This window comes from Mastigoproctus giganteus, chromosome 5, assembly GCF_048544385.1.
Source record: "Mastigoproctus giganteus isolate SK-2022 chromosome 5, ASM4854438v1, whole genome shotgun sequence".
NCBI classification, from domain to species: Eukaryota; Metazoa; Arthropoda; class Arachnida; order Uropygi; family Thelyphonidae; genus Mastigoproctus; species Mastigoproctus giganteus.
Window position 1 is genome coordinate 65,246,330 of NC_143579.1, and position 25,055 is coordinate 65,271,384.

The 25,055-nt window shown below is 35.5% G+C and overlaps 1 protein-coding gene across 7 annotated transcripts in view; it reads right to left on the minus strand.

Moving 5' to 3' along the window:
- LOC150085455 (uncharacterized) overlaps positions 1-25,055 on the minus strand; it is a 1,845,429-nt gene that overhangs the window by 1,239,339 nt on the left and 581,035 nt on the right. For all 7 annotated transcript variants that reach the window (XM_090374043.1, XM_090374041.1, XM_090374042.1 and 4 more), the window contains 2 exons: positions 21,533-21,628; positions 7,666-7,935 (listed from right to left, as the gene is read on the minus strand). In XM_090374043.1, the coding sequence (XP_090230169.1) occupies positions 7,666-7,935; positions 21,533-21,628 (366 nt within the window). The remainder of the gene's footprint in view (positions 1-7,665; positions 7,936-21,532; positions 21,629-25,055) is intronic.

The window sequence follows — 25,055 nt, forward strand, 5'->3', positions numbered from 1 at the left end:
AACAGCTTGAGAGGAATATTATTCTATAGCTATGAGGGTTGGTTGGATCTTTTCCAGGTTTTAGAAATGCCAAAACTGTAGAGTGATGCCAAGAAGCTGGAAAAATATTTTCTAGATATGTATGATTGTAAAAATCCAAGAGCAGGCACAAAGCTTCGTCATCAAGGTGTTGTAGCATTATATAATAAATCCCATCTGGCCCAGCAGCACCATTGTGGGATGTTTTAATGGCATGCAGAAGTTCAGAATATTGCAGAGGTTTGTTATACGGAAGAAGGCAGGCAGAGTGAAAGTTAATAGCATGCTTTTCTGTAGTGTTTTTAATTCGTTGGAATGATGTTATGGCTGATGCTGCTGAGATTTCAGCAAAAGTATGGCCAAAGCATTAGCAATATCTGGGGGACTGGAGAGATCTTGCCCGTTCCAGGAAAGGATTGGAGAAGGTGTGGTAGGAAACTTACCAGAAAGCTTTCTAATTTTTTTCCATATTATTTTGGTGTCAGTATTTCTGTTAATGCTTGATGCAAAGCATGTCCAGGATTTTTTCTTGGCTTGCCTTTGTATGAAACGTGCTTTTGCCCTTAACTTCTTATAATTAATGAAGTTGGCTGTGGTTGGATATTGTCGAAACAAATTCCAGGCTTTATTTTTTGCTTTCTTTGCTTTTGTGCAGTCCTCATTCCACCAATAATTATAATGCTTTTTGCCCGGAGGATTTGATAATAGTATTGTGTATTTGGTCACTTTTTAAGAGATGTGATGTAAGCCGTCACATTATCAATATGCTGGAGGCAGATTTTTTGCTCATCAAGAAAGATTGAGGACTGAAATTTTGCCCAGTTTGCTCAGACAAATTTCCATTTCCTGCAAGATTTAGTTGAAGGCATCTGTGCTAATAGAAAGTTCCATACGATTGGAAAATGATCACTGCCCATGGAATCATTTATAACTTGCCATTCTATGGTTGGGACCAGCACTGGAGAGCAAACTGAGAGATCTATTGCTGAGGTGTGCCCATATGGAAGCTGTACGTAAGTGCGTGTACCAGTATTGAGTATTGTGAGATTTTGTGCCTCTAGAAAGTGTTCAGTGAGTCTACCATGTCTAACTAGCTTACGATCGCTCCATAAGGGGTGGTACCCATTAAAATCGCCTAATATACAGACAGGTGGAGGTATCTGCATGAAGAGATCTTCAAGATCTTTAAAAGAATAATTATGGTTTGGTGGTAAGTATATTGACACAAGTATTATTGACGTATGAAGAGTTATCCATACAGCAACAGCTTCTAATTCAGTCTGAAATGGTATATGTTTACTTTGGGATCTTTGAATTTATCAGAATTGCTACGCCACCATGGGCAGCATTTGTTGTATTACGATCTCTTCGATAACGGCAATAGTTCTTTATCAAAGGAGAAATTTGCGAGGTTAGGAAAATTCCAAATTTCATTACCCAGGACAACCGGTGCGCTACAGAGATCAGAAGAAGAATCACCCTTGCCAAGCAAGCTAACAAGCAAAATATTCTAACCAGCAGACATAGACAGGGAGACCAGGAAAAAGTTTGCTAAGTCATTCGTTTGGAGTGTGCTGCTGTATGGAAGTGAAACCCGGACATTATGCAAGCAAGATATCAAGAGACTGGAGGCATTGGAGATGTGGGTCTAGAGGAGAATGTTGAGGATTAGCTGGACCGAACGATGATCCAACAAATCTGTCTTGAATGAGAAACAAGAAAAGTGGCAGCTACTCACGGTGGCAGCAAAAAGACAATCTAAATTTTTAGGACACACCCTAAGACAAATTTTTAGTGAATATCTCAGAAGGAAAAATATATTTTGAAAGAAAGGAAGGGGATGACCAAGGAAGAAAATTTTGGAAAACCTAATGAGGAAATTGAGCTTTAGGGGATATGACGAAATGAAACGTTCAACAGTAGACAGAGATGTATGGTTGCAGCAACAAGGCGAAGCCTTTAGAGTTTGATGATGATGATGAGGTCAGTTTCCTGAAGACAAATGGCAACTGGGGAATATTGGTTAATTAGGTCTTTAAAATCATCTGTGTTGCAACGAAAGCCTCTGCAGTTCCATCGTAAAATGTTGTGCATCATTTTGGTTTAGCTGAGGATGATTCATCTCACTGTTTTTTTTTATTTGAGGAGCATTTTTTCCAGTCTTTTTTTGGGAAGGTAGGGCGTTCAGTATCCATGGTGTCATTTGCATGAAGTTCTAGTAAGGGTTCCTCATAATCTGAGTGTACATGTATTGCCATACTATTGGTGGATGATTCAGTTTTCATGCTGTCTTTAGTTTCCAGTTTTTCATTTGTCATGAAGGACTGTCGGAATATCAGTTGGGATGCTGATTGGAGTGTTGGTTGCTTCTCTGGTTTTAGCTTGATGTATGTCTTTTCCAGAGTTTGATAGTGTAATTTTAACCCAGTTTGCTAGAGATATACTGGGTGGTATTGTTACATCTGTTTGAGTTACTGTTGAATGAGAGCTTCAAGTATGAGATGCATAACTACTGGGCATAGTTGACATAACTTGCCTGCATGCCTCATGGTAAGTAACTTTGTTCTATTTTATATTTCTGTATTTTCTTCCCTGTTTTCCACATTCACATGAAGGCTGGATTAGTTTCTTTACAGTTAAGGCAAATGGGAGTTGTGGCTGAACAATCTGCTTGAGTATGTTCCTTGGAACCACAAACAGGACATACAGCATCACCTCTACATGCCTGCTGGGAGTATCCATATTTCTGGCATTTAAAACAACAAATAGGATTAGGAATATAAGACCGAATTCTCCAGTTTAAATAGCCAGCATTTACTGAGGATGGCAATTCTGGGGTGCTGAAAGTTAAGATTATGGATTGTGTCAGAACGAGATTTCCATCTTTTTTAGTCATTATACGTTTGGCATTGATTACTTTTTGATTGCTCAGTTCTTGAAGTAATTCCTCTTCAGACACTGTAATTAGGTCCCACTCTGTGACACCACCTTTGGATGAATGCAACATATTGTGAGGAGTAACCAATAGATAGATAATAAAAGTTGTTGTTTTGTAGCCATTCAGAATGTTTTTAGGTGGTTGTTTAAATCAGATCTCCAAATTGTAGCCATTTTTGGTGTCATAGCAATGGATCCCAAATATCTTTGGATAATAAAAGGTGACAACTTGACTACAGGCTGGGTGGAGAGAAAGTGTATCATCAGAAAGTTTGGCACCTCGTTACACTGCACTTCTCTTCGAAGTCTTTTGCGTTGATTAGTGTCATTGACATCAGACATTTCTGATCTTGAGCTTGAAGGCTCTAAAGGCAGGAAATTATTCAAATCCATGCCTGTTCCTTTTAGCCCCGGGAGAGGAAGATTCTTTTCTCCCAGGTTACCGGCCCTGCCATGCGAAGGAAGGAGCAGTTCCAACCAGTGATTAGTGATCAGAAAAATAGGAGAGCAGTACATTGCTAGCGACAGCAGCAACATTGCAAGCGGTGAAGGAGTGACGTTTCTCAGCAAGGGAAGCAGTAACGTTGCGAGCAGTGGAGGGTTTATAAAAGCACTAGTACTCGCCCTAGAAAAACACTAGATAATCTTACTAGAACTATGGGAATGCTTGGAAACTATGGCTTGGCACTCAAGGAGCAGAAACCTGAAAAACAAGGTGTGGGAGATTATAAGTCCTATTGAGGGTCCTCATGGAATAGGTAAATGTGGGATAGGGTTGCTAGACAAAAATAAACACACATATACTTACTTATACATTAATGTTATGAGCATAGTAAATAAATTAGATGAATCTGAAATACTAGTTAAGTATTAAAATGCAAACAACACAGGGATATCAATAACCTGATGCCACAGACAAGATATGCTCACTTTGAATACGATGAGAACAACATATACAGGAAGGATAGACAGGAGAGGAGTTAAGCTCTTGCCTTAAGAAGCACATAGCTTCTAAAGCATTAAACTTAAGTGATGTGAGTTGCCAGAATAACATCCGATTACTCTGGTGTGACCTAAGTGCTGGGACATCAAAAATGAGTGTAGGAGTATCTTAGAGGCCAAATGACTGGGATGAGTATAATGAATAGTTATACAGACAAATAGAGTGGACCAGTAAATCAATAGATTTTACTGAGTGGTAACACACTGAGGGTATTGGTAAACATAAAAGACCTATGTTTACCAATACCCTCAGGGGTAACTGTACAGTCTGGCAAAACGTTATCTGTGCAGATGCATTGCTAGAAAGTTCGTGAGGTTTTGTAAATGACATATAGGAGTTTTTCTAGTAAGGACAAGGAGATGAATATTCCATTGTATCAGTCAACAGTTAGGTCACATCTTGAGAAATGCATACAGATCTGGAAGCCTCATTTCATGCAAAGTGTGGATCCGTGGAACAGGTCCAAAGAAGAGAAGGGGCACATAGGAGAACTAGCTGAAGTGTTTAAGACTTTAAATGGATTGAGTAAAGTAAACAAAATGTTAATGGCATCTTTTCTCTTTCTCTGATGACACATATAAGGAGATCATAAATTAAAACTGAAAAAGGATAGTTATAGGATAGAAGAGTGAAAATTTGCATTCAACTAAAGAGCAAATGATTGTTAGAATAAGCTACCATCTCATGTTATGGAAGTGGGTAGTTTTAAATAATTTTAAAAAACGATTAGACATATCATTTTAGAGGCTAGACAAATGATGTACATAACTTTTTTTTGTTGTTGTGATGTATAAGCTTGCTTGCTTCATTTTATTTTTGGAAAAATCTTTCTGTGAAAGATTTTTTGAAAAGAGAATCATCAAAGACACTGAAAGTAGTTATAAAATGTTGATAATATCTTCTAATTCTGTGTTTTTATTTTGTTGTATACGTGTGTGTGTAAAAAAAAAAAAAAAACTAACCAAAGGCAAGGAATGAGAACAATGTGAAAATGGAACAAGTATTCAAGTATTTGTGTTTGTTAGGCGGGATCCAGGGTTTCCCCTATACACCGCAGTGTACTCTAAAAGCATATCGCTGAGCCGGCAGAAAAAAAAAAAAAAAAAAAAACACTTTTCAAGGAAAGAACAACTAATAAAATGTTTGAACCCGTTACTGTGTGTAAGTGTGTGTTCTGTTGTATGTTGTGTGCCGGCTCCTGGCATTTCGCAGTCTGGGGGCAGAAGCAATTTCCTTCTACCCCCAGACTCCCGTCCCTAGCCACGTGGAGGCAGCCAGGAACTACTATACTTCATACTGATGCAAAACATCAAGAATAAATGGGAAGGACTTAGTAGGAAAATAGTTAGAAGAAAGAAACGGAAGAAATAGGTTAGAAAAGGAAACAGAAGAGGAAAAAAGAATTTCCTCAACACTAGTGGCAAATAATTAAAAACATTTCAACAAATATTGCTTTAAAACTCTTACTATTACAAAATATTATTTATATTTTGTTATATAAAATCTTCCAATTGAAAGCAAAAATAAGTAAGTATATTCAACTACAGTTAAGTTAAATTTGATTCAATAACACCAATTAACTTATTACAACAAAATTCAGCAACTATTGGAACAACACTTACGTAAATAATTACATTTACCATTTAACTTAATGAATCAACCACCAGCCCGAATGGGGCTGAAATTTACAAAATCTCAATTTCTGAGAAGAGATATACATATATACAAAACTAGAAAACAAACACAGAACAGACTCAGAAACCCAAAAACAAAACCAGGTAATAACTGTAAGTTACAATATAATACAAAAGTTCTAGAAGAGTTAAAACTTTGTTACATATTTATATTTAACTACGAGCTAAGACATCTCATTTACAACAGAAGTACAAGAAGAAAGACTCCACCCCAACCAGGGCAAAACAAAAACTGTGCATTATTATACCTAAAACACAAGAGTTAGATTCCTAATGGTGTCGATGTTATCTAAGAACTATCTGACATTAAGATTTTCCGACGTTTGAAAACCTTATCCGCAAAAGTTGAAAAAGCCCCAAACAATTCCAAAGAGGAAACCAAAAGAGGAAACTCAGAAACATCAAACACGTTTGTTATTAATTGAAAAGGAAGCCGTAAATCAACATATAAAGGACAGTCTAATATTATGTGTGGAACTGTTTCCAATTCACCACACAAACAGTTTGGAGAGTTAGCAAGACCGAAATGAAAAAGCTTAAAATTAATGCTACCGTGCCCAGAAAGAAGAAAGGTGAGATATAGACCTGGCGTAAACCAGGGAAAGTTATCCCTAGTAAAAATTTCTACTGTAGGTTTAAAACTATAAGTTACTCTTCCTTTTGTATTAAGATTCCAATCCTGTTGCCAGGAATCTTTAAAGAGTGCTGTCAACCTTTTACATTCCTCCTTATAGGTAAGATCCAAATTGTTAGAATACTGGTTCAATTGGACAAGAATACCTCGACTTTTATGGAACATAAGAAAATTTTGAATAACCTCATATTGAATTGGTAATTTCCCAGTTAAAACTAACAGGGCTGGGGTAGAAATGGTTCTGCAAGCACGTGATGTTGCTAAAAGGAAAAAACGTTGCGCTTGTATAAGATACTTTGCAACCATAGTTGTAGTACATTTACGGCCCCAAGCACCAGCAGCATAGACAATAATCGGGATAAAGATGCATCTGTAATATGTTCGAAGCACACTGGATTTTAAACCAGAAGTACATCTTGCTATATGAAGTATTTTGCCAGTGAGGATTTTAATTTTCTTTAGCAAGTATTTCGCATGCTGGATGAAATTGAGCTTATTATCCAGCATGACTCCTAAATATTTGAAAGAAGATGGAACAGCAAAAAGTAAACACTAGAACAAATAAATTTATAAAATAGTCTCAAATGGCCAAGATAACCAATCTGCATAATATTGCACGGGGAGCCAAAAACACATGAAAAAATTACTAATTCACAAAGTTTATATTATCAGAAATTATATATGGGAAGCAAGGGGGAAAAAAAACAAAAAGGACACAGAAAAAATGGATACAATGCAAAGGTATAAAATATAACTCTATATTTAAAATTTTTAAAATTTAGCAATATTTAGTATTTAATAAAAAATACATAAAATAATAGGCCAAATAATACAATCCTTGGCTGAATATAGCCAAGGATTGTAAATCCCAAATAAAAATTTAAATGGTGTGTGCATGAGCTACTGAAAAGGTACCCCTAAATCTCATCTAGTTTTGCAGTTTTTATTAGCATTAATCAAGCCAACTAATAAATTTTTTTCCAAAGAACTAAACTCATCTTTAAATCTTGTTGAAAGGTTGTGTCCCAATGTCTTGGGAGAAAGAATACATGGGTAATAACTGATTTTGATAACCGATTAAAAAAAACACTAAACACCACATAATTTTTTTTTTTTTTTATATGGCAAAATATGATCAAGTTTATTGAAACCAGATAGAAAGAAAGCTTTACAAAATAGAACAATTTTGATATTTTTTTGAAATTAGCAGAATTTAAATTAAAACTTCATTCTTAAGTTATGAGTGAAAAAAGTATGACTCAACCAAAGTGCTACTTACAAAAAATATTTATAACATTCAAATCATATAATGAAACTGATCTCATTTTTCAATTTAATTATAAGAACAAAATCTTAAAAAAAAGGATCTTCAAACATACATTTAGTTGTTCATAATTACAAATTGCATTCACTCTCAGTGGACGAGGAAGAGGCTGTCGTCGTTGTTTCAGAGGCACTATTTCCAAGCTGCTTTGTATCACAGATGAAACTGCATCACTATACTGTGTTAAATCATCCCTGAGTTTATGCATATCTTTAAGAAGGCATTCTCCTTCATCTATGGAAAAAATTTGCTTGCTAAAAGTTGTATTCAGTCGTTCTTCCACTTTTTTGATCCACTGTTCACATTCCCTTGCTTCTTTGAAAAACTACACGAAAAACAAATTTACAAATTCTGAAACTCTTCAATGACCTAATACTTTCACACAAATTTTTAATGCTTAAAAAAAAATTTAACATCTAACAGTTACTCAGTGTTCCAGTTAATGATTTTGCACTAGCTACAATATCAGAAAAAAATCCAATACGAGATAAATCCAATAGAAATCCATTTCTGTGTATGAACTAGTATAACAATTTACATCTTTATGAATGCGGAATTGGAATTTGGGGAGTACAATGTGTACAGAAAGGATAGACAAGATAGGAAGGGAGAAGATGTTATGCTGTTAATTAAGAAAAACAAAATCAAAAGAAGTGCATTCAGTTGATATAGATGAACAGTACACTGTTGAGTCAGTTTGGGGTGACATAAGCACTGCGAAAGCAAAAAATAAGAGTAGGAGCATGTTATAGGCCTAATAACTCTAATGAGTACAATGAACAATTGTACAGAGAAATAGTGGGCTAGTAAATAAGACTGTCTTATAAATGGGGGATTTTAACTTCCCAGATATTGACTGGAACTTGTGGGTTGGTCACTCACACACTAGTAAGACTTTTGTGGATATATTAGATGATTGTTTTCTGCAGCAGTATGTTCAAGAGTCAACCAGAGAGAGTAATACTCTCAATCTGGTTATCAGCAGTGATCAAACGTGTATTAAGAATTTGCAGATAAAGGAACCACTAGGTGTCAGTGATCACAGTGTACTGATGTGGGATTTACTTAAAGATATAATTACCATCAGGGGTAAAGGAAAGGATTTTTGCTTCCATAAAGGTGACTACAGTGGTCTCAGACAATTTTTAAATTCTGTAGTGGGATCAACTGATGATGTTACCAACAGCACATTCTAAGTGGGAAGCATTCAAAGAATTAATCGTGGAAGCTACTAAAAGTTTCATGCCTATTAAGAAATACTGTTCAAGGTTTAGGCCTAAAATGGTTTTCAAATGAACTAATGAGACTCGTGGCAGAGAATAAAAATGCATAGGATGCATATAAATTATCAGGCGACACAGAATCCTATGGCAGATATAAGCTAGTCTGTAATCAAATCACAAAAAAGGTCAGGCAGGCGAAGGCAGATAACGAGAAATCTTTGGCAAAGGATGCTAAGAAAAACAGCAAGGATTTCTTTACTTATATAAACTCTAAAAGGAAGGGAATGAATCTGATTGGTCCACTTGATATCAATGGTTTGACTGTTGATGATCCTACTCAGATAGCAAACAAAATGAATGAGTATTTTGCATCTACATTCCACACATGGAGTTATTAAGGTTTGAAAATGCCAGAAGGTTATCAAATTGTAGCAGGGTGCTTAATGATTTTGTAATAACTGAGAACAAAGTGGAGGAGAAATTGTTGAAGTTGTTAAACATAAGAAAGACACCTGGGGTGGATGGGATCTATCCAGTTATATTAAAGGAGGCGGCAAAGCAACTAAGCAAACCCTTAGCCATAATGATGAGAGCATCCTTGGACTCAGGGGAGGTCCCCACGGACTGGAGATGTGCAAATTTATCCCCAATTCACAAAGGGGGATAGAAGGGTGACACGAGTAATTACAGACCAGTTTAACTTCTATTCCGCGTAAAATAATGGAGTCACTGGTTAAAGATGCATTGCAGGATCATCTAGACAAGACTGCAGCAATAATTCAGACACAGCATGGGTTTGTTAAGGGAAAGTCTTGCCTGACAAATTTGATTGGTTATTATGATGTGGTTACAAAGGAACTGGATGCAAAAAATAATTTTTATATCATATACTTGGATTTCAGGAAAGCTTTTGACACTGTTGTGCATGGAAGACTACTGTACAAATTGGAGCAGAATGGTATTAAGGGTAAATTGCTACAATGGATAAAAGGATGTTTGAGTGGGAGAAGACAGAGGGTGGTAATCAAAGGGTGCTGCTCTTCATGGACTCATGTTATTAGTAGAGTCCCACAGAGTTCAGTGTTGGGTCCACTGTTGTTTTATATATTTATCAATGATATTGATGAAGGTATATCAGGCTTAGTGTGGAAGTTTGCAGATGATACAAAGGTTGGCAGGGTTGTCAATGACAATAATGGCAGTGTGCTACTGCAACAGGATCTAGAAAATTTGGGCAGATGGGCTGAGAAGTGGCAACTGAAGTTTAACCTTGACAAATGCAAAGTACTGCATATGGGTAGAGAAATGTACCAACTGTGTGGTACTACACTTAAAGTGGTAGAAAATGAAAAAGACCTGGGACTAACTGTGCAGTCAGATATGAAGTTTTCTGAGCAATGCAGACAGGCTGCCAGGGCAGGTCATGGGGTTTTGTATAAGGCCGAGGTGATCTGATCGAGGTGTATAATGCCTTGAATGGTTTGAGCCTGCTCAAACCATTCAAGGCCTTATACACCTCGATCAGATCACCTCGCAGGTGCCTAGTCTCCAGATGCTGCAACTTGTAGAACTCAAGCCTTTCTTTGTAAGCACACCCCTTTGTTCCTCTCACCAATATTGTTACCCTTCTCTGTACTCTGTTCCTCTCACCAATCTTGTTGCCCTTCTCTGTACTCATTCTAGCAACTTTACATCCTTCCTAAAATGAGGCCTCCAGATCCTGTACACAGTACTCAAGGTGTGGCCTGACCATTACCTTATACAAAGGGATAATATCTCCTCCTTGTCTCCGCTAGAAAAATTGCTATACAGGTAGTTCTCGCTTTATAAGTTTTTTTTTTCCCCCAAGTATCAACAAAATTGAAAATATAAACATTAATTGCAAAAAATACATTCATAAATACCACATTCCAAACCACGTGTGTAGCTATACAATACAATGTACCCCTCTTTACGATATTAATCAGTTCCAGTGACACCATCATATTGTTAAAATATCGTAATATGAACCGAATAGCACAGCGTTTTTTGGTCATTTGTTTCAAGATCTCAGAAGTTGAAATTTTCACTTATAAATAAGCTTATCTCTCTAAAATGTCATTTTTAAAGTCACGAGCATGGTTTGTAAGTTGTATTAGTTACCAATTCAAATCATTAAAATGCACTCCATTTTCATCATTATCATATGTTCCAATTTTGAACACATTTGTGATATTTTTCTAAAGCACATTTCTGGAGGTCATGACCACAAAAAAACAATTTGCACTTTCCGGTTTATTGGGCTTTTCTGTTACTGCAAGCAATTATAAACGGGTAGTAAACATGATCTTCTTGCATTTGCGTAAAAACCAATAGGTCAAATGTGTTTCCCCTTTACTGAAATCTTCAATCGTATAAAAAACAAATAAATTTTCAGAATCTTCTCATCATTTTTTTTTTAAAGCTTCATAAACTTGTTACTCCAAGAGAATCTTGTTAGTTACAATTTGTACGCCATATCCAAAAATTTCATTACTTCATACAGCATGTCCCACCCTCTTTTTCTTACAATTGAATACACCATGAATTGTCAAACTAATAGAGTTAGTTTGACAATTCATGACTTATGTGCGAAAAGATCTAAACCTCCCAAACAGTTCCTAATTCATTTAACAAATATACGTGGTCTCAATTCTAATCTCAACGATGTCTATTTCCACTTGCAGTCTGCCAAATCCATGTACTTTTTCTGACAGAATCTCAGTTATTGGTTGATTCAACTTCTGCTCATCTCAGCTGCCCAAATTATTCGCTGTATGATTCCTTTTGCCTCAAAGGTGGTACTTGTGCATGTGTCCGTTCTTATATTCCTTGTCAGAGACTTGGTAATTTGGAATCTCCTCTTTTTGATCTTCTCTGGCTTAAAATCTCTCTACCTCATTGTGTCAAATTCATCTGTTGTCTCTACCATTCTCCCAATTCCATTAATCACTTGGAGCTCTTTGCTTACTCTCTTTGCAACTTGACTTTCTCCAGTCCAACTTTCCTAACAGTGAGGTAATATTCCTTGGTGATTTTAATGTTCGCAACTCCAGTTGGCTTCCGTTTTCTAGTCACACCGACCCAGCTGGTCGAGATGCTGAGGCTCTTGCAATTACTAATGACCTTGCACAAATTGTTCATTTACCTACAAGAATACCAGACAATCCTAACCATACAGCCAACACGCTTGATATTTTATGACAAACAACCCTTCTAAGTACACGGTCGAGGTGAGAGGTCCTTTGGGCACCACAGGTCACAACTTGGAGACTGTCTCTTCTCCAATGGAGCCTTTATCTCATGGCTATTCCCAACCTAGTATTGTTCGGCATTACAAGAATGAAAATGGGATGACCTGCGAGATTTCTTTTCTTCTTTTCCTTGGTCGGATTACTGTTTCAAACCTTTTGATGTTAACGTTTGCTCAGATTGTGTCAGTGAAATTATTCTTGCAGGAATGGAATCCTTTATCCCACACTCCACTTTAAAATCTCGTCCTTTATCTAAACCTTGGTTTTCCAATAAATGTGCTAAGGCTGTTCAAGAGAAGAACGTTGCATATCGTAATTGGCTTGTTTCTAATTCTTCAGTTTCATTTTCTGCCTACACCAAAGCTCACAACAATTGTAAAACGGTTATTAATCAGTCCAAACTAAAGTTTGAACAGGCTAAGAGTAGAAAACTTGCTTCTTGCCCTAATGGTAGCCGAGCATTCTGCTCTCTTACCAAAGCTATTGGCCGTAACTTTTGCCTATCTCTAATCCCACCTCTGTCCAAACCAAATGGTTCTGTTGTTACTTCAGTCATGGATAAAGCTGACCTGCTAGCATCCCATTTTTCTTCCAACTCATGTATTAATGATATTGGTAAAACACCTTCCACATTCCCAAAACACTCCATTCAATGCTTCCTGTGGTCTTCCGGCAATAGGATGTCAGAAAGATTTTGACAAATCTTGATGCTAAGACAGCTCCAGGTCCCAATGGCATTTCTCCACTTGTTCTCAAAACCTGTGCTCCTGAACTTACTCCTGTTCTTTGCCACCTTTTTTCACTTTCTTATTCCAAAGGTGTTTTTCCTTCTGCTTGGAAATTTGCTCATATCCAGCCAGTTCCTAAAAAGGGTGACAAATCCCTCCCATCCAATTATTGTCCCATTGCAATTACTTCTACTCTTTCTAAAGTAATGGTGAAATCAATTAACCGCCAACTCTTAAACTACCTAGAAACCTTCCGTCTGATCAATGATCGCCAGTATGGATTCCATCAATGTCGATCCACGGGTGATATTCTGGCTTATGTTGCCCATTTATGGACTAATTCAATGGAAAAGTTTGCTGAAACACAAGCAGTTGCTCTTGACATCTCAAAGGCTTTCGATCATGTTTGGCATAAAGGTCTTCTAAACAAGCTTCTATCTTATGGTTTGCCAACTGTTTTTTGTAATTGGTTATCCAATTTTCCCTCTGATTGCTCTCTGAGGATGATGGTAGATGGCTCTCTGTCTTCTAACTTCTCCACTATTGCTCTCTGAGGATGATGGTAGATGGCTCTCTGTCTTCTAACTTCTCCACTAATGCCAGTGTCCCCCAAGGTTCAGTTCTCTCCCCCACTCTTTTTCTCTTGTATATTAATGACCTTCTTCCATTGACTGGAAATCCGATCCATAGTTTTGCCGATGATAGCACATTGCATTCCACTTTCCATTTTGAGAAACCTTGTCCTGCTCAATCAGCTTCAACTTCTCAAATATCTGCTACCATTTCCTTAAATGTCGATCTCCAGGTAATTCTCCAGTGGAGCAAAGACAACTTAGTTGATTTCAATCCTTCTAAAACTCAGTCTTGTCTTATATCTCGCAAAAAGGATTCTTCTGCTCCTATGCTTATCTTTGGTGCCACTCCGATTTCTAGGCAAAATGATATCTGTTTTGGGGATTACCCTGACTTCTAATCTCTGTTGGCACAAGTACATTACAAATATTGCTTCCTCTGCATCTAAAAAACTTGGTTTTCTCTTACGCTCTCAACGTTACTTTTCTTCCAAACAGCTGTTCACTCTTTACAAATCGCAAATCAGCTCTACCATGGAATATTGTTCCCACATCTGGGGTGGTGCCCCCAAAACCTCTCTCAGGCTTCTTGATTCCATTCAGAAGAGGGCAGTTAGGTTAATTAATGATTCATCTCTAACAGAGTCTCTCCACTCGCTTTCTCATAGACGTACTGTTTCTGCTGCATGCCTCTTCTACAGATATTTCCATGGGCACTGTTCTTCTGAATTGGCTTCGATAATTACTGCTCTCTCTTTCAAAACAGTCTGAACATGTGCCTCTACCAGCCAGCATCCATTTACTGTCCAACTTCAACTTCACAGAACCAACTTTTCATCTTCCTCGTTTATTCACTTCAACTGCCATTTTCTGGAACAACCTTCCTTCATACGTATTTCCTGAAAATTACAGTCTACAGAAGTTCAAGTCCAATGTCAACAAATATTTTCTTTCCTCTTCTCAACCTCCAACCCAAGCACAGTCCTAAGTACTATAGGTTCTAATACCTCTCATGTTTGGGGTTTACATAAACAAAAAAAAAAAAAAAAAAAAAGTGTGCCCCCCATTAAAAAATGCTTATGCATGCAATCGTGAAACTTATAATTAAAAGAGAAGATTGTCTTCAAAACAAATGCCTCTTGAAGCATTTCTGAAGAAGACGACTCCTTGTGGAACAAACTAACGAGTGCTCAGCCAATAACAAGTGATCAACGAGTGTGCATTTAGTCGATGATGAAGAATAAACATTCTTTAACATTTGTGTCAAAAATAATTTCTCTATTATTATAATTTGCTTGATTTTACAGGCTATGTTTTCATTTCTTTCGATAAATAAATCATTGTTTAAACAAACTAATTAGCTAACTAATTTCATTGTTGAGAACGTAACCCCTATTTTTAACCTTATGTCTATAGGATATAAATACCCGCTTTACAAGTTTTCGCTTTACGAGCACACATTAGGAATGAATTAACTCGTAAAGTCGAGAACTACCTGTATATCACTGACAAAACTCCATGACCTGCTCTGGCAGCCTGTCGCTAATAACTGCATAGCAGCATGTGTAGTACAATCTAAATAATAGTGGAATCTGGTACACCTAATTCTGTTTTTACACGATAGATACGTTCCTGAAAAATACGTGTAAAAAAAATTCGTGTAAAAAAAGACATTGTATTTATGGAAGAAAAGAAGATTGGTTCCGGATCTAAAAAAAATCAGTAAAAATAATTAAAAAAAAACACATAAAATATTCGTTTTAAGCTTATTATTTTATTTCAACAAAATACACATGTAATAATATGTAATTAAAATGTACTAAAATAAATTTGTATGCATATGAAATGAAAAAAAATTCTTCATGAACAAAAAAAATCTGTTTTACACATAACAAGATTTTATTCATTTTCACTTTCTGATAATAAACGGCGCATACGTTTGCGTACGACTGGAATATCACTGCCATCACTAGAAATATTGTGGACATCGTCTTCTTCCTCTATTAATGAAATTCTTTCTGTGATCTCTTCAGCAAAATCAGCACGAGTCTCCTCTGGTGCTGATGTTTCACCGGTTTTACGAACGAATTCAGTTATTAATCATTGTGTTCGTGTTTTGGTTAGGCCGTTATATAATTCTCTGTAAGAGGCTGTCAACAACTTCAGTTCATGTTGAAACTTCCCAGCGCGTTCCTCATTAGGGTCATGTTTGACAAAATGATTACCTAATTTTCTGGCCAGTTCCAGACCTTCTTTTATTAAATCTGCATTTAGAACAGGATCATTTTCTTCATTATCACTACGTTCTGTGGGATAAGGAGTCCCAAGGACAACCTCTAATATTTCATCTTCGCTTAGGGCTTTGTCGGTTAACAATTCATCAATATCTTCAAACGATAGATCATCGAATCCTTCTCCACCAATTTTGTGTGCCATTGTAATGATGTTGGGAAATTCGGTCGTATTAGGGATGATGGGATCTTTGCTTTTTACACATTGTGGCCAAACCGCTTTCCAACACGCATTTAAAGTTGCTGGTTTTAATTCAGTTAACGCTAATCCAACTTGATTGATACAATCCATAATTGAGAATTTCTTCCACACATCAATGACTGTTAGTGTTTCATCATTCAGTTTGTCCAAAACGTGTTGGAATGTTCGTTTTACGTAGTATGTTTTAATTGTCGCAATTATACCTTGGTCTAGCGGTTGTATCAAAGATGTAGTATTAGGTGGCAGAAATAAAATTTGTACGTTTGGGTGTTCCAAGACAGGATGGCCGGGTGCATTGTCAAGAATCAGAAGAACTTTAAATTCGAGACCTTTCAAATTCATATAACGTCTGACTTCTGGGACGAAACATTTGTTGAACCATTCTGTAAAAATAGTAGTGGTCACCCAGGCCTTCTTGTTTGCCATCCAGTGAACAGGCAGTTTATTGATATCTACACCTTTCATTGAACGTGGGTTTAGGGCTCGATTTACCAGCAGTGGTTTCAACATACGATCTCCTGAAGCGTTGGAGGAAAATAATAAGGTCACACGATCCTTAGCTACCTTAAAACCACCAGCAGTTTTCTGCGATTTGGCTACATGCGTTCTGTTCGGCATTCGTTTCCAGAAGAAACCAGTTTCATCTGCATTCCACACTTGATCAGGAGTGTATCCTCCATCTTCAATAATTTTTGCAAGTTCCTGCGGGAATACTTTAGCAGCCGATTCATCTGCAGATGCAGTTTCACCTTTAATTTTTATATTATGAAGAGCATTCCTTTTAAGAAACCCTGTCATCCAACCTGTACTCGCAGAAAATTCATACTTTCTGTTTAACTGAGATGAAGTGCTTGGCTCCTTTTCTTTAATCTGTCTGTAAATTCTTAGTGCTGTTTGCTTGATGGCATTTCCATCTACTGGTACTCTTTTTTGTGACTGATCTTCTATTCATATTACCAGGGCCTTTTCCATTTTTTCCTTGACAATATCTCTTGTATATGATGATGAATTAACACTTACATTTGTTCCAGAACATACCGACTTCCTAATTGCAGCTTCATTTTTCTTAATAGTTCTTACGGTAGCTTCATGTACACCAAAATGCTTTCCTACAGACGTAGCCCCTTGTCCAGTTGCAAGACGATCTAAAATTTGAATTTTAAGTTCCAAAGAAATCGCTTTCCTTTTCATTTTGGTAATAGGCGAATTATTCGACATTATATAAGGGCTACCGAAAAATATCTCAGTTATGATTAATAAAAAAAGGTATGAAAATTTTGTAAACTTACAATTTATTGACTATCGGCAAAATTAATAAATTTATATGTGCACAAATTTCACTAAAGATTCTTTCACTTTGAAATAGAGCTTACTACTACATGTCTGCCGAAGATACAATGCACGAATACCGTAGATGTGCACCAAATTCAATAAAAACGTTGATGATTCATAGATACCTAGACGTACACATTGGTAAGCAAAAGCACGCGTTTCAAAACGCATACACTAGCTGTTATCCAATCTATTGGTGCGTGTAATATAGAAATGATACTAATATGCCACAAATAAAAAAAATTTTCTTAGAATTTAGGCAAAAAAAAATTCATAGAAATCGTGTTAAATCAAAATGACTCGCGTAAAAAGAGAATGAAATATTTATTTTGAATTCGTGTTAAACCAAATTCGTGTAAAAAAAGTTCGTGCAAAAACAGAATTAGGTGTATATTATAATTTATACCTCTTTTGCAGCTGAAAAATAATATTTTGCTAAAATTATTTTTTAATAAAATTGATATTAAAATTTATTTTATTTGAATAAAATTGATTTTGAATAAAATTAAATTGATAAACTGATTAAATGTAATTAAATTCTTCTTGTTAAAAATTAAATTACAAGAAATTTAAATTCATTAAATTGATCAAATAACATTAAACTGATCTTATTTAAAATAAAATGTATTATGTTTTTTTTTAAATTAATTTTCCAATTTATTTTTTAAAAATAAATTATACCACTTTTGCAGTTTAATGTGAGCCGAATCATGTATTTACACACACACACACACACAACATTGTGGCCCACCCTATGGACCAATATATGACATTAGGTAAAACAATATTCTTGAAAACTGCACTCCTTAACAGCATAGCTTTTAACAAGCTGGAAATTATGTATCTGTAGACAGGAGAAAACAGGTTATTTTGCAAAAACCAAGAATTCCTCCCAAAAACAGGAGGAAAACAAGAGATTTTTTTAAAGTCTATACTGCACTATAAATTAAATTTAAATCACAAAATACAACCCTATACTTTTAAATTTTAGCATTCCCAACATTTATCTGTTTTTGGATATTTGTTTGAATTGTCTTTTAGACATCAACTGATCATAATTACTTCAACAAAGATACTACAGAAGACTTTGTACCTCCCCAGAAATGTTGGATCAAAGTTTTATTTATAATAATAACATTGCTGTTCATACTTGGCTGTCACTTGTTTTTTTGATCTGGTTGAATATGCTCTAATACTCAAAACTGCTATAAGGAATTATGAAAATTCCAAGAATTACTTGAGGTAACTGGATAAGTTTGATTAGTTCTTGTGCAATTAATTCTCCAAATAAGGACCACTGGATATCAGTTCTTTCTTCATCTAGCTGAAATTGACAGAAAAGATCTGCAAAATATCTATTATTTTTTATATATATATATATATTTTTTTTTTTTACCTTCAATGATATTGAGAAGTGCTGGAATTTTTTTTCCTCTCCTGGTAAGATTTATTTCTTTCGATTTGGTTCAAAACATTTTTTCTTCAAAAAGTGTAATTTGACAATTACATTTAAGTTAAAATGAAATAATATTTAAGTTAATGCTTCTGAAAACTCAGTTTGCAACTCACTAACTATTTGGAGCTTGACTGCTAAAGCAACACTTTGGTCTTAGGAATTCATGACAGAAAGTCAGCTGGCCACAAAACTAAGTCTGAAATTCATAAAACTTATTTGTAAAGTCAGTGTCTGCTATAAGTATATTAAATATTTGAAATGGTAACATTTCATTGGATTACATCAGAATACAAATCACTTTAATGGTACAATGTGAAAACTTGTACTGACTCCCATCCCCAGCCCAATCAACAAAGCTACACTTTTAGGCAGGCACAGATATTCCATTTGTAGTCTTGATAACATATTTTCTGCAAAAGAACCTGTAGATTCTTTACATTTCCTTCATGTGAACTGCATGGACCAATGATATAAATGGATACTTATTTCCATTAATGATTAAAACTGCTTTCAAACTGACCTTGGATGAAAAGCTTCACTGCTCGGGCAGGGATGTGCTCCAGATGTAACTCTTATATTAATTCCTGGACAATGTTACAATAAACCAAAGCACCACCCATGGAGTACTAGGTCATTATGTTAGATTGCCTCTTCCTATAAAAAAAAAGACACCTTGACACTCTTTTCAAGAAGATTTTACTGCTGAAGCCATGATCCTACTAATTGAGCCTTGGTTTTATAGAGGTCCAAATCTCTGACAAAATCATTCAATTCTGCCTGAATGATTAGATGTAGCTTTACAGTATCAAGATTCGAAAAGTCTGAATCTATACTCATTCTGGGCTCTGCATCTTCTGGAAACTCCTTTTCTGATACTGAATCAGAGTCAAGTCAATAAGTTTCTGGTGCCTTTGGCACTGGAATTGTATCATCATGTGGAACCAGCCTTAGATCAGAAGGTATGCTGGGATGCTTGGATTTCTCAGTAAAACCAAAAATATTGTTCATGCAAAAATAATAATCATTTATGAGTCTTGAGGTTCCTGTCATATCACCTGGAACAGCAAAAGACATCAATTTATGACTACTTCTAAGCAAGCCTGTTAATGTCCTTGATCATGAGCTACAATAAATCTTTTGAGCCCATACTTTATCTTGATTTTCCAACCTTACATCTAAAATAGAGTTCATAGGCTTTTCTCACAAGTTGTGGCAGTGACTTCCACTGCGATTTTAATACCATTCTCAAGCAAATGTGGCAAAAGCTATCTGGTTTATTTTGTCCAGAATGCGATATTTGATGTACAGTTGAGGTGCACGCACATAATACAACAATTAAGAAACTGTAGATTTTTATTTCTAATTTAGACACAGTTTAAGATTATATGCTTGCTGTGTGCACACAAGCATTTCTCAACTGAAAACCAGTGGTGAGCTGGTAAGGATTATAAACATTCAACAGAGGACTGGTAATATTTAGCAAACTACATTCAAAAAAACATTTTTAAAAAAAATTTATTGTAAAATAAGAGGTAAAAAAGAAGTTAAGAATTTTTTTTAATGTAACACTTAATAAAATTGACAGAACTTAATGTCAATCAGGAACCTGCTGACAAGTCATCTGACTTATGAGAAAAATGGAGGTAATTTGTTTCGTAATGATTTTTATTTCTCTTTTTTTTCTCTTTTATTTTGAAAGAACTATATCTTTTTTTTTCTATTTTTTTTAAAAATGTTTTATTTATTTGCATTTGTATTGTATTTGTTATATATGGGTAGCATAGGGGAGGATAAGAAAACTGTTAGAATAACTACCTGAAAAATACATGTTCACAAAAGGGGCAGGGAGGGGACAGGTTGAGAGTTTACAAATGTTGTGGTCAAAAGGCACTTTTATGAGCAATGTTCTTCTGAATTGGCTTCTATAATTCCTCCCCTCTCTTTCCAAACCAGTCTGAACATGTGCTGCAACCAGTCAGCATCAATTTACTTTCCAACTTCAAACTAACAACTTTTCTTCTTTCTCATTTATTCCTTCAACTTCAGTTTTCTTGGAACAATCTCCCTTCACAAGTATTTCCTGAAAAGTTAGTCTACAGAAATTCAAGTTTATTATCAACAAATATTCTCTTTCGTCTTTTCAACCTTTGACTGATGTGTAGTACTAAGTACTACTAGGTTTTTGAAGTACTAGTACTTCAAAAAGTAGTACTATGTAGTACTAGGTTTGAATACCTTGTGTGTTCAGGGTTTGCATAACACACACACACACACACACACACACACACACACACTACGAAAATTTCTTGGAATTAATAGAACAATAGAAACAGCAAATGAAAGTGAATGAATGCTGGCAGTGGTAGATGGGGTGGAGGAGGAAGACTGAACCACAGAAGGTAAAACAGATGATTCTAGTCTGCAAGGAAAAGAAATATAAAAGAAAGCTGAGGAAACAGATATGAGATTAATAATAAAAAATAAAAAAAGCAAGTGAGTTTCAGATTGCAAATATAAATGGATATCACTATTCAAACATGAAGCTGGGTTAATCTTCATAGATTCAGAGACTGGCTAAAACAAAGTGTGAATCTGTGTGATATGAATTCTTCCCCCCCCCCCTTTTCTTGTTCAAATTTCCTATGTGGACAGTTATCACCCATAAAGATATCAGTTATTTGAAAGTTTATGAATATTCTGAATGTAAATATCAATTACCACATAACAAAAGTAAAAATTTTATCATATTTATTTTCAAGCAAAGCATGTAAACTTTTTTCATCTAATAGATGTATATGATATAAAATAGCACCCCAATATATATGAATATTTAATTAGCTATTTACCTGATGATATGTTGTTGCATGCTTAAAATGTGTTTGTAGACAAATTATAAGTTGCAGGAGCCAGGTCCATTGTGTTTGCAGAGCTGTCAAATATGCCTAAAAAAAAATTCATATATTAAATGACAACATTAAATATACTAAGAAGCTTATTTCTGAACAGCACTTAACTAAATAAATGATTATGCAATTGTAACATGCTTCATTTATGGAAAACATAGTCAATACCAAATTAGTTATTTGATATGAATGACATAACTATTGAAGCAACCATAAAATAATAGTAATTCAGTTTGTCAATAATAATTATAATGTTTGTCAATTTGTCAATAATAATAATGTTTGTCAGTAACCTGTAAATTGCAAAATGTTCATTCAAAAACTTGTTTCAGTAGAAAATAATTAAATGTGATAGAGAGTTGGAAAAGTTACACTATAAAAGATGCAGTTTTCAACGTCGCTAATGCCTGGAATGATGTTCCAGTTCAAACAATACAAAGAAGCTGTGGCCAGAAATATATTCCAAGTGAAACAGAAACCATTCCAAAATAAACTGAAATTCTGCAGTTACGTTCGAATGTTCCTGGTTTTAAAAATATTTCTATGGAGTTAGTAAATGATTGGCTGGATATGGACAAAATGGACATCGGATGAGAATTTCTAGACGACAATGAAAATTTGCAAAGAGTGATGACAAATTCTGATGATTCTGATACTGAAGAAGAAAAGGCTGCTGCTGATGGAACAACAAATATAATTAGCCATTGTGAAGCTGAAACTATGTTGTCAAAGCTCATTGAGTGGTTCGAGGTACAAGAAGAAGCAGATGCTACGCAAGTGTTATTTTTGTGTAAAATTCCTTACATTGCCTCCCAAAAGGCTTGAATGGTAATAAAACAAGAGCAATGGACTGACCTTTTTAGAAAAGATATTTAATTATGTAATACCATTTTATTTTAAATTTCTTTAGTAACATTAGAATAATGTAATATTTTCTTTTAAGTTTTTTAAGACATTACTAAACCATTGTAAGTCAAAATAATAAAAATAGGTATGTATGTAGATATCTGTACTATGCTTTTTTCATGATCCAGTAAAAAATAAATAATAATTAAAGTTTAATTAAATTTCATTAGATTACGTATTATGTAATAAAATAAACATGTTGGATGACCCGGTCTATTGTATGTGTAATGTTTTTCATATTCTATTATCCGTCATAGTCTCGGATAATCGTCATGGTCTCCTGTACCCTGACAGACAATCGAAGTTCTACTGTAATACACAACAGAAACAGAAACCTAGGTAAACCTTAAGGTACAGTTAAATTACTTAAATTGAGTGTAACAAAACAAACAAAAACTCCAGCTACACAAAAGAGAAGTTTATTAACTGGATGCAATAATTCACTGAATGTACAAATGATTAACCTTAACCTCAATCAATTTAATCAGAAGTAAGACAGAGAACAAACCGTATAAGCCAAAATGACAAAGCTGGAATTTCACCCAAAAAGACTTCCAGGTTCAACTTATGGTGGTGCTCCAGGTTCCCATTTCCCCTTCCCCAATGCAAATATTTGACATTGGCTCTTATCAATCAGCATCTCTGAGTCCATGCTGACACAAAAGGTGTGTCAAAAAACATGGAAGAACATTCCGGATGAAGTATAAACAAGAATTGAATCATTTCTTGAATCACTGAATTGAAAATACAATCATTTACTACGTATACAAGAATATGTTTTACAAAACATGAATAATATAACAATTTCCCTTCTCAAAACGCTCATGGTTCTACAATTATTTTTCTCCATTATTAGTGTTAATTTTTGTTGGGTGGGCAAAAATTTCAAAAGCCCACTAGCACCACTGATATCCGAATACTCAAATCAATTTGTGAGGGCTGAAAAGTCCAGAATAACTGAGAATTATTTATAGGATGACTCTCAGGAAAGAGTGATCCTATTTTGTACACCTGAGATTAGCTAACTGTAGACTTGCATGTAGAGGCTTTTAATAATCCCTCCATTCTTTAACAGAATTTTAATGCATACCTCTTCAAATTATTGAAAAAGTGATGGATCCACTGTACTGCTATAAAAGAATAAAGTAGTGTTTCAAGAAGCATGAATGAAGTGGAATTTCCTTATTACACAGTCTTTGTCCATACATTCAGGCTTCTTCTGCCTTCTCTTCATTAGAGATATGGGGGGATAAAAGAGACTTTTTTTAAAAGTGTTTTTCATATTAAAAAACTTGTTATTGCATGTAAACTATTTCAAAGAGTCGATCACTCTGACTCATTCCACAAAGAACTTAATATTAGCATAGGCACATGATGCAAGAAAGCAAGTTTATATAGCATCAGCCAAAAAAAAAAAAAAAAAATCTAATTTTACCCATCCACTCGCTCCAAATGTTTGTCTTGTTCTGCCTTGAATCGATTTACACTATCAACTTCTACAACAGATGGAATTTTGTTCCAGCAATCAACCATCCACTGGCTAAAGGCAAACTTCCGCACATCTATCCTACAACTGTCTCTCCTCAATTTGAATCTATGCCCCCTCAGGTTCTTAATCTGAGCAAGCGCAAGTATCCTGCCAGCATTGAGCCTGCTTAAACCATTCAAGGTCTTATACTCCTCAATCAGATCACCTCACAGGTGCCTAGTCTCCAGATGCTATAACTTGCAAAACTTAAGCTTTTCTTTGTAAGCACACCCCTTTGTTCCTCTCGCCAATCTTGTTGCCCTTCTCTGTACTCATTCTAGCAACTCTATATCCATCCTAAAATGAGGTCTCCAGACCTGTATACAGTACTCAAGGTGTGACCTGACCATCGCCTTATACAAGGGGATAATCACCTCCTTTTTCCTGCTAGAAAAATTCTTGTATATCATTGACAAGACACCACGAGCTAGTCTTGCAGACCATCTGCACTGCTCAAAAAACTCCATATCTGCCTGCACAATTACCCCTAGTTCCTTTTCATTCTCTACCACTGTAGTACCACACAGTTGATACATTACTCGGGGGTTATTGCTTCCCATAAAGCAGTACTTTACATTTGTCAATTTTAAACTTCAGTTGCCACCTCTCAGCCCATTTGCTCAACTTTTCTAGATCCTGTTGCAGCAGCATACTGTCATTAACAACCCTGCCAACTTTTGTATTATCTGCAAACTTCGAATTCAAGCTTGATATACCTTCATCAATATCACTGATAAATATTCAAAACAACAATGGGCCCAACAGTGACCCCTGAAGGACTCCACTAATAACATTTGTCCACTAAGAGCAGTGTCCATTGATTACCACTCTCTGTCTTCTCCCACTCAACCATCCCTTTATCTATAGCAGCAATTTGCCTCCAATGCCACACTGCTCCAATTTGTGCAGTAGTCATATCAAAGTTATTCCCTGCATTCAGTTCCTTTGTGACTACATCGTAGTATCCAATCAGTGGCGTAGCTAAGTTTTTTGGGCCTTTAGGCAAGAAATCATTTTGGGCCCCTTATTTTT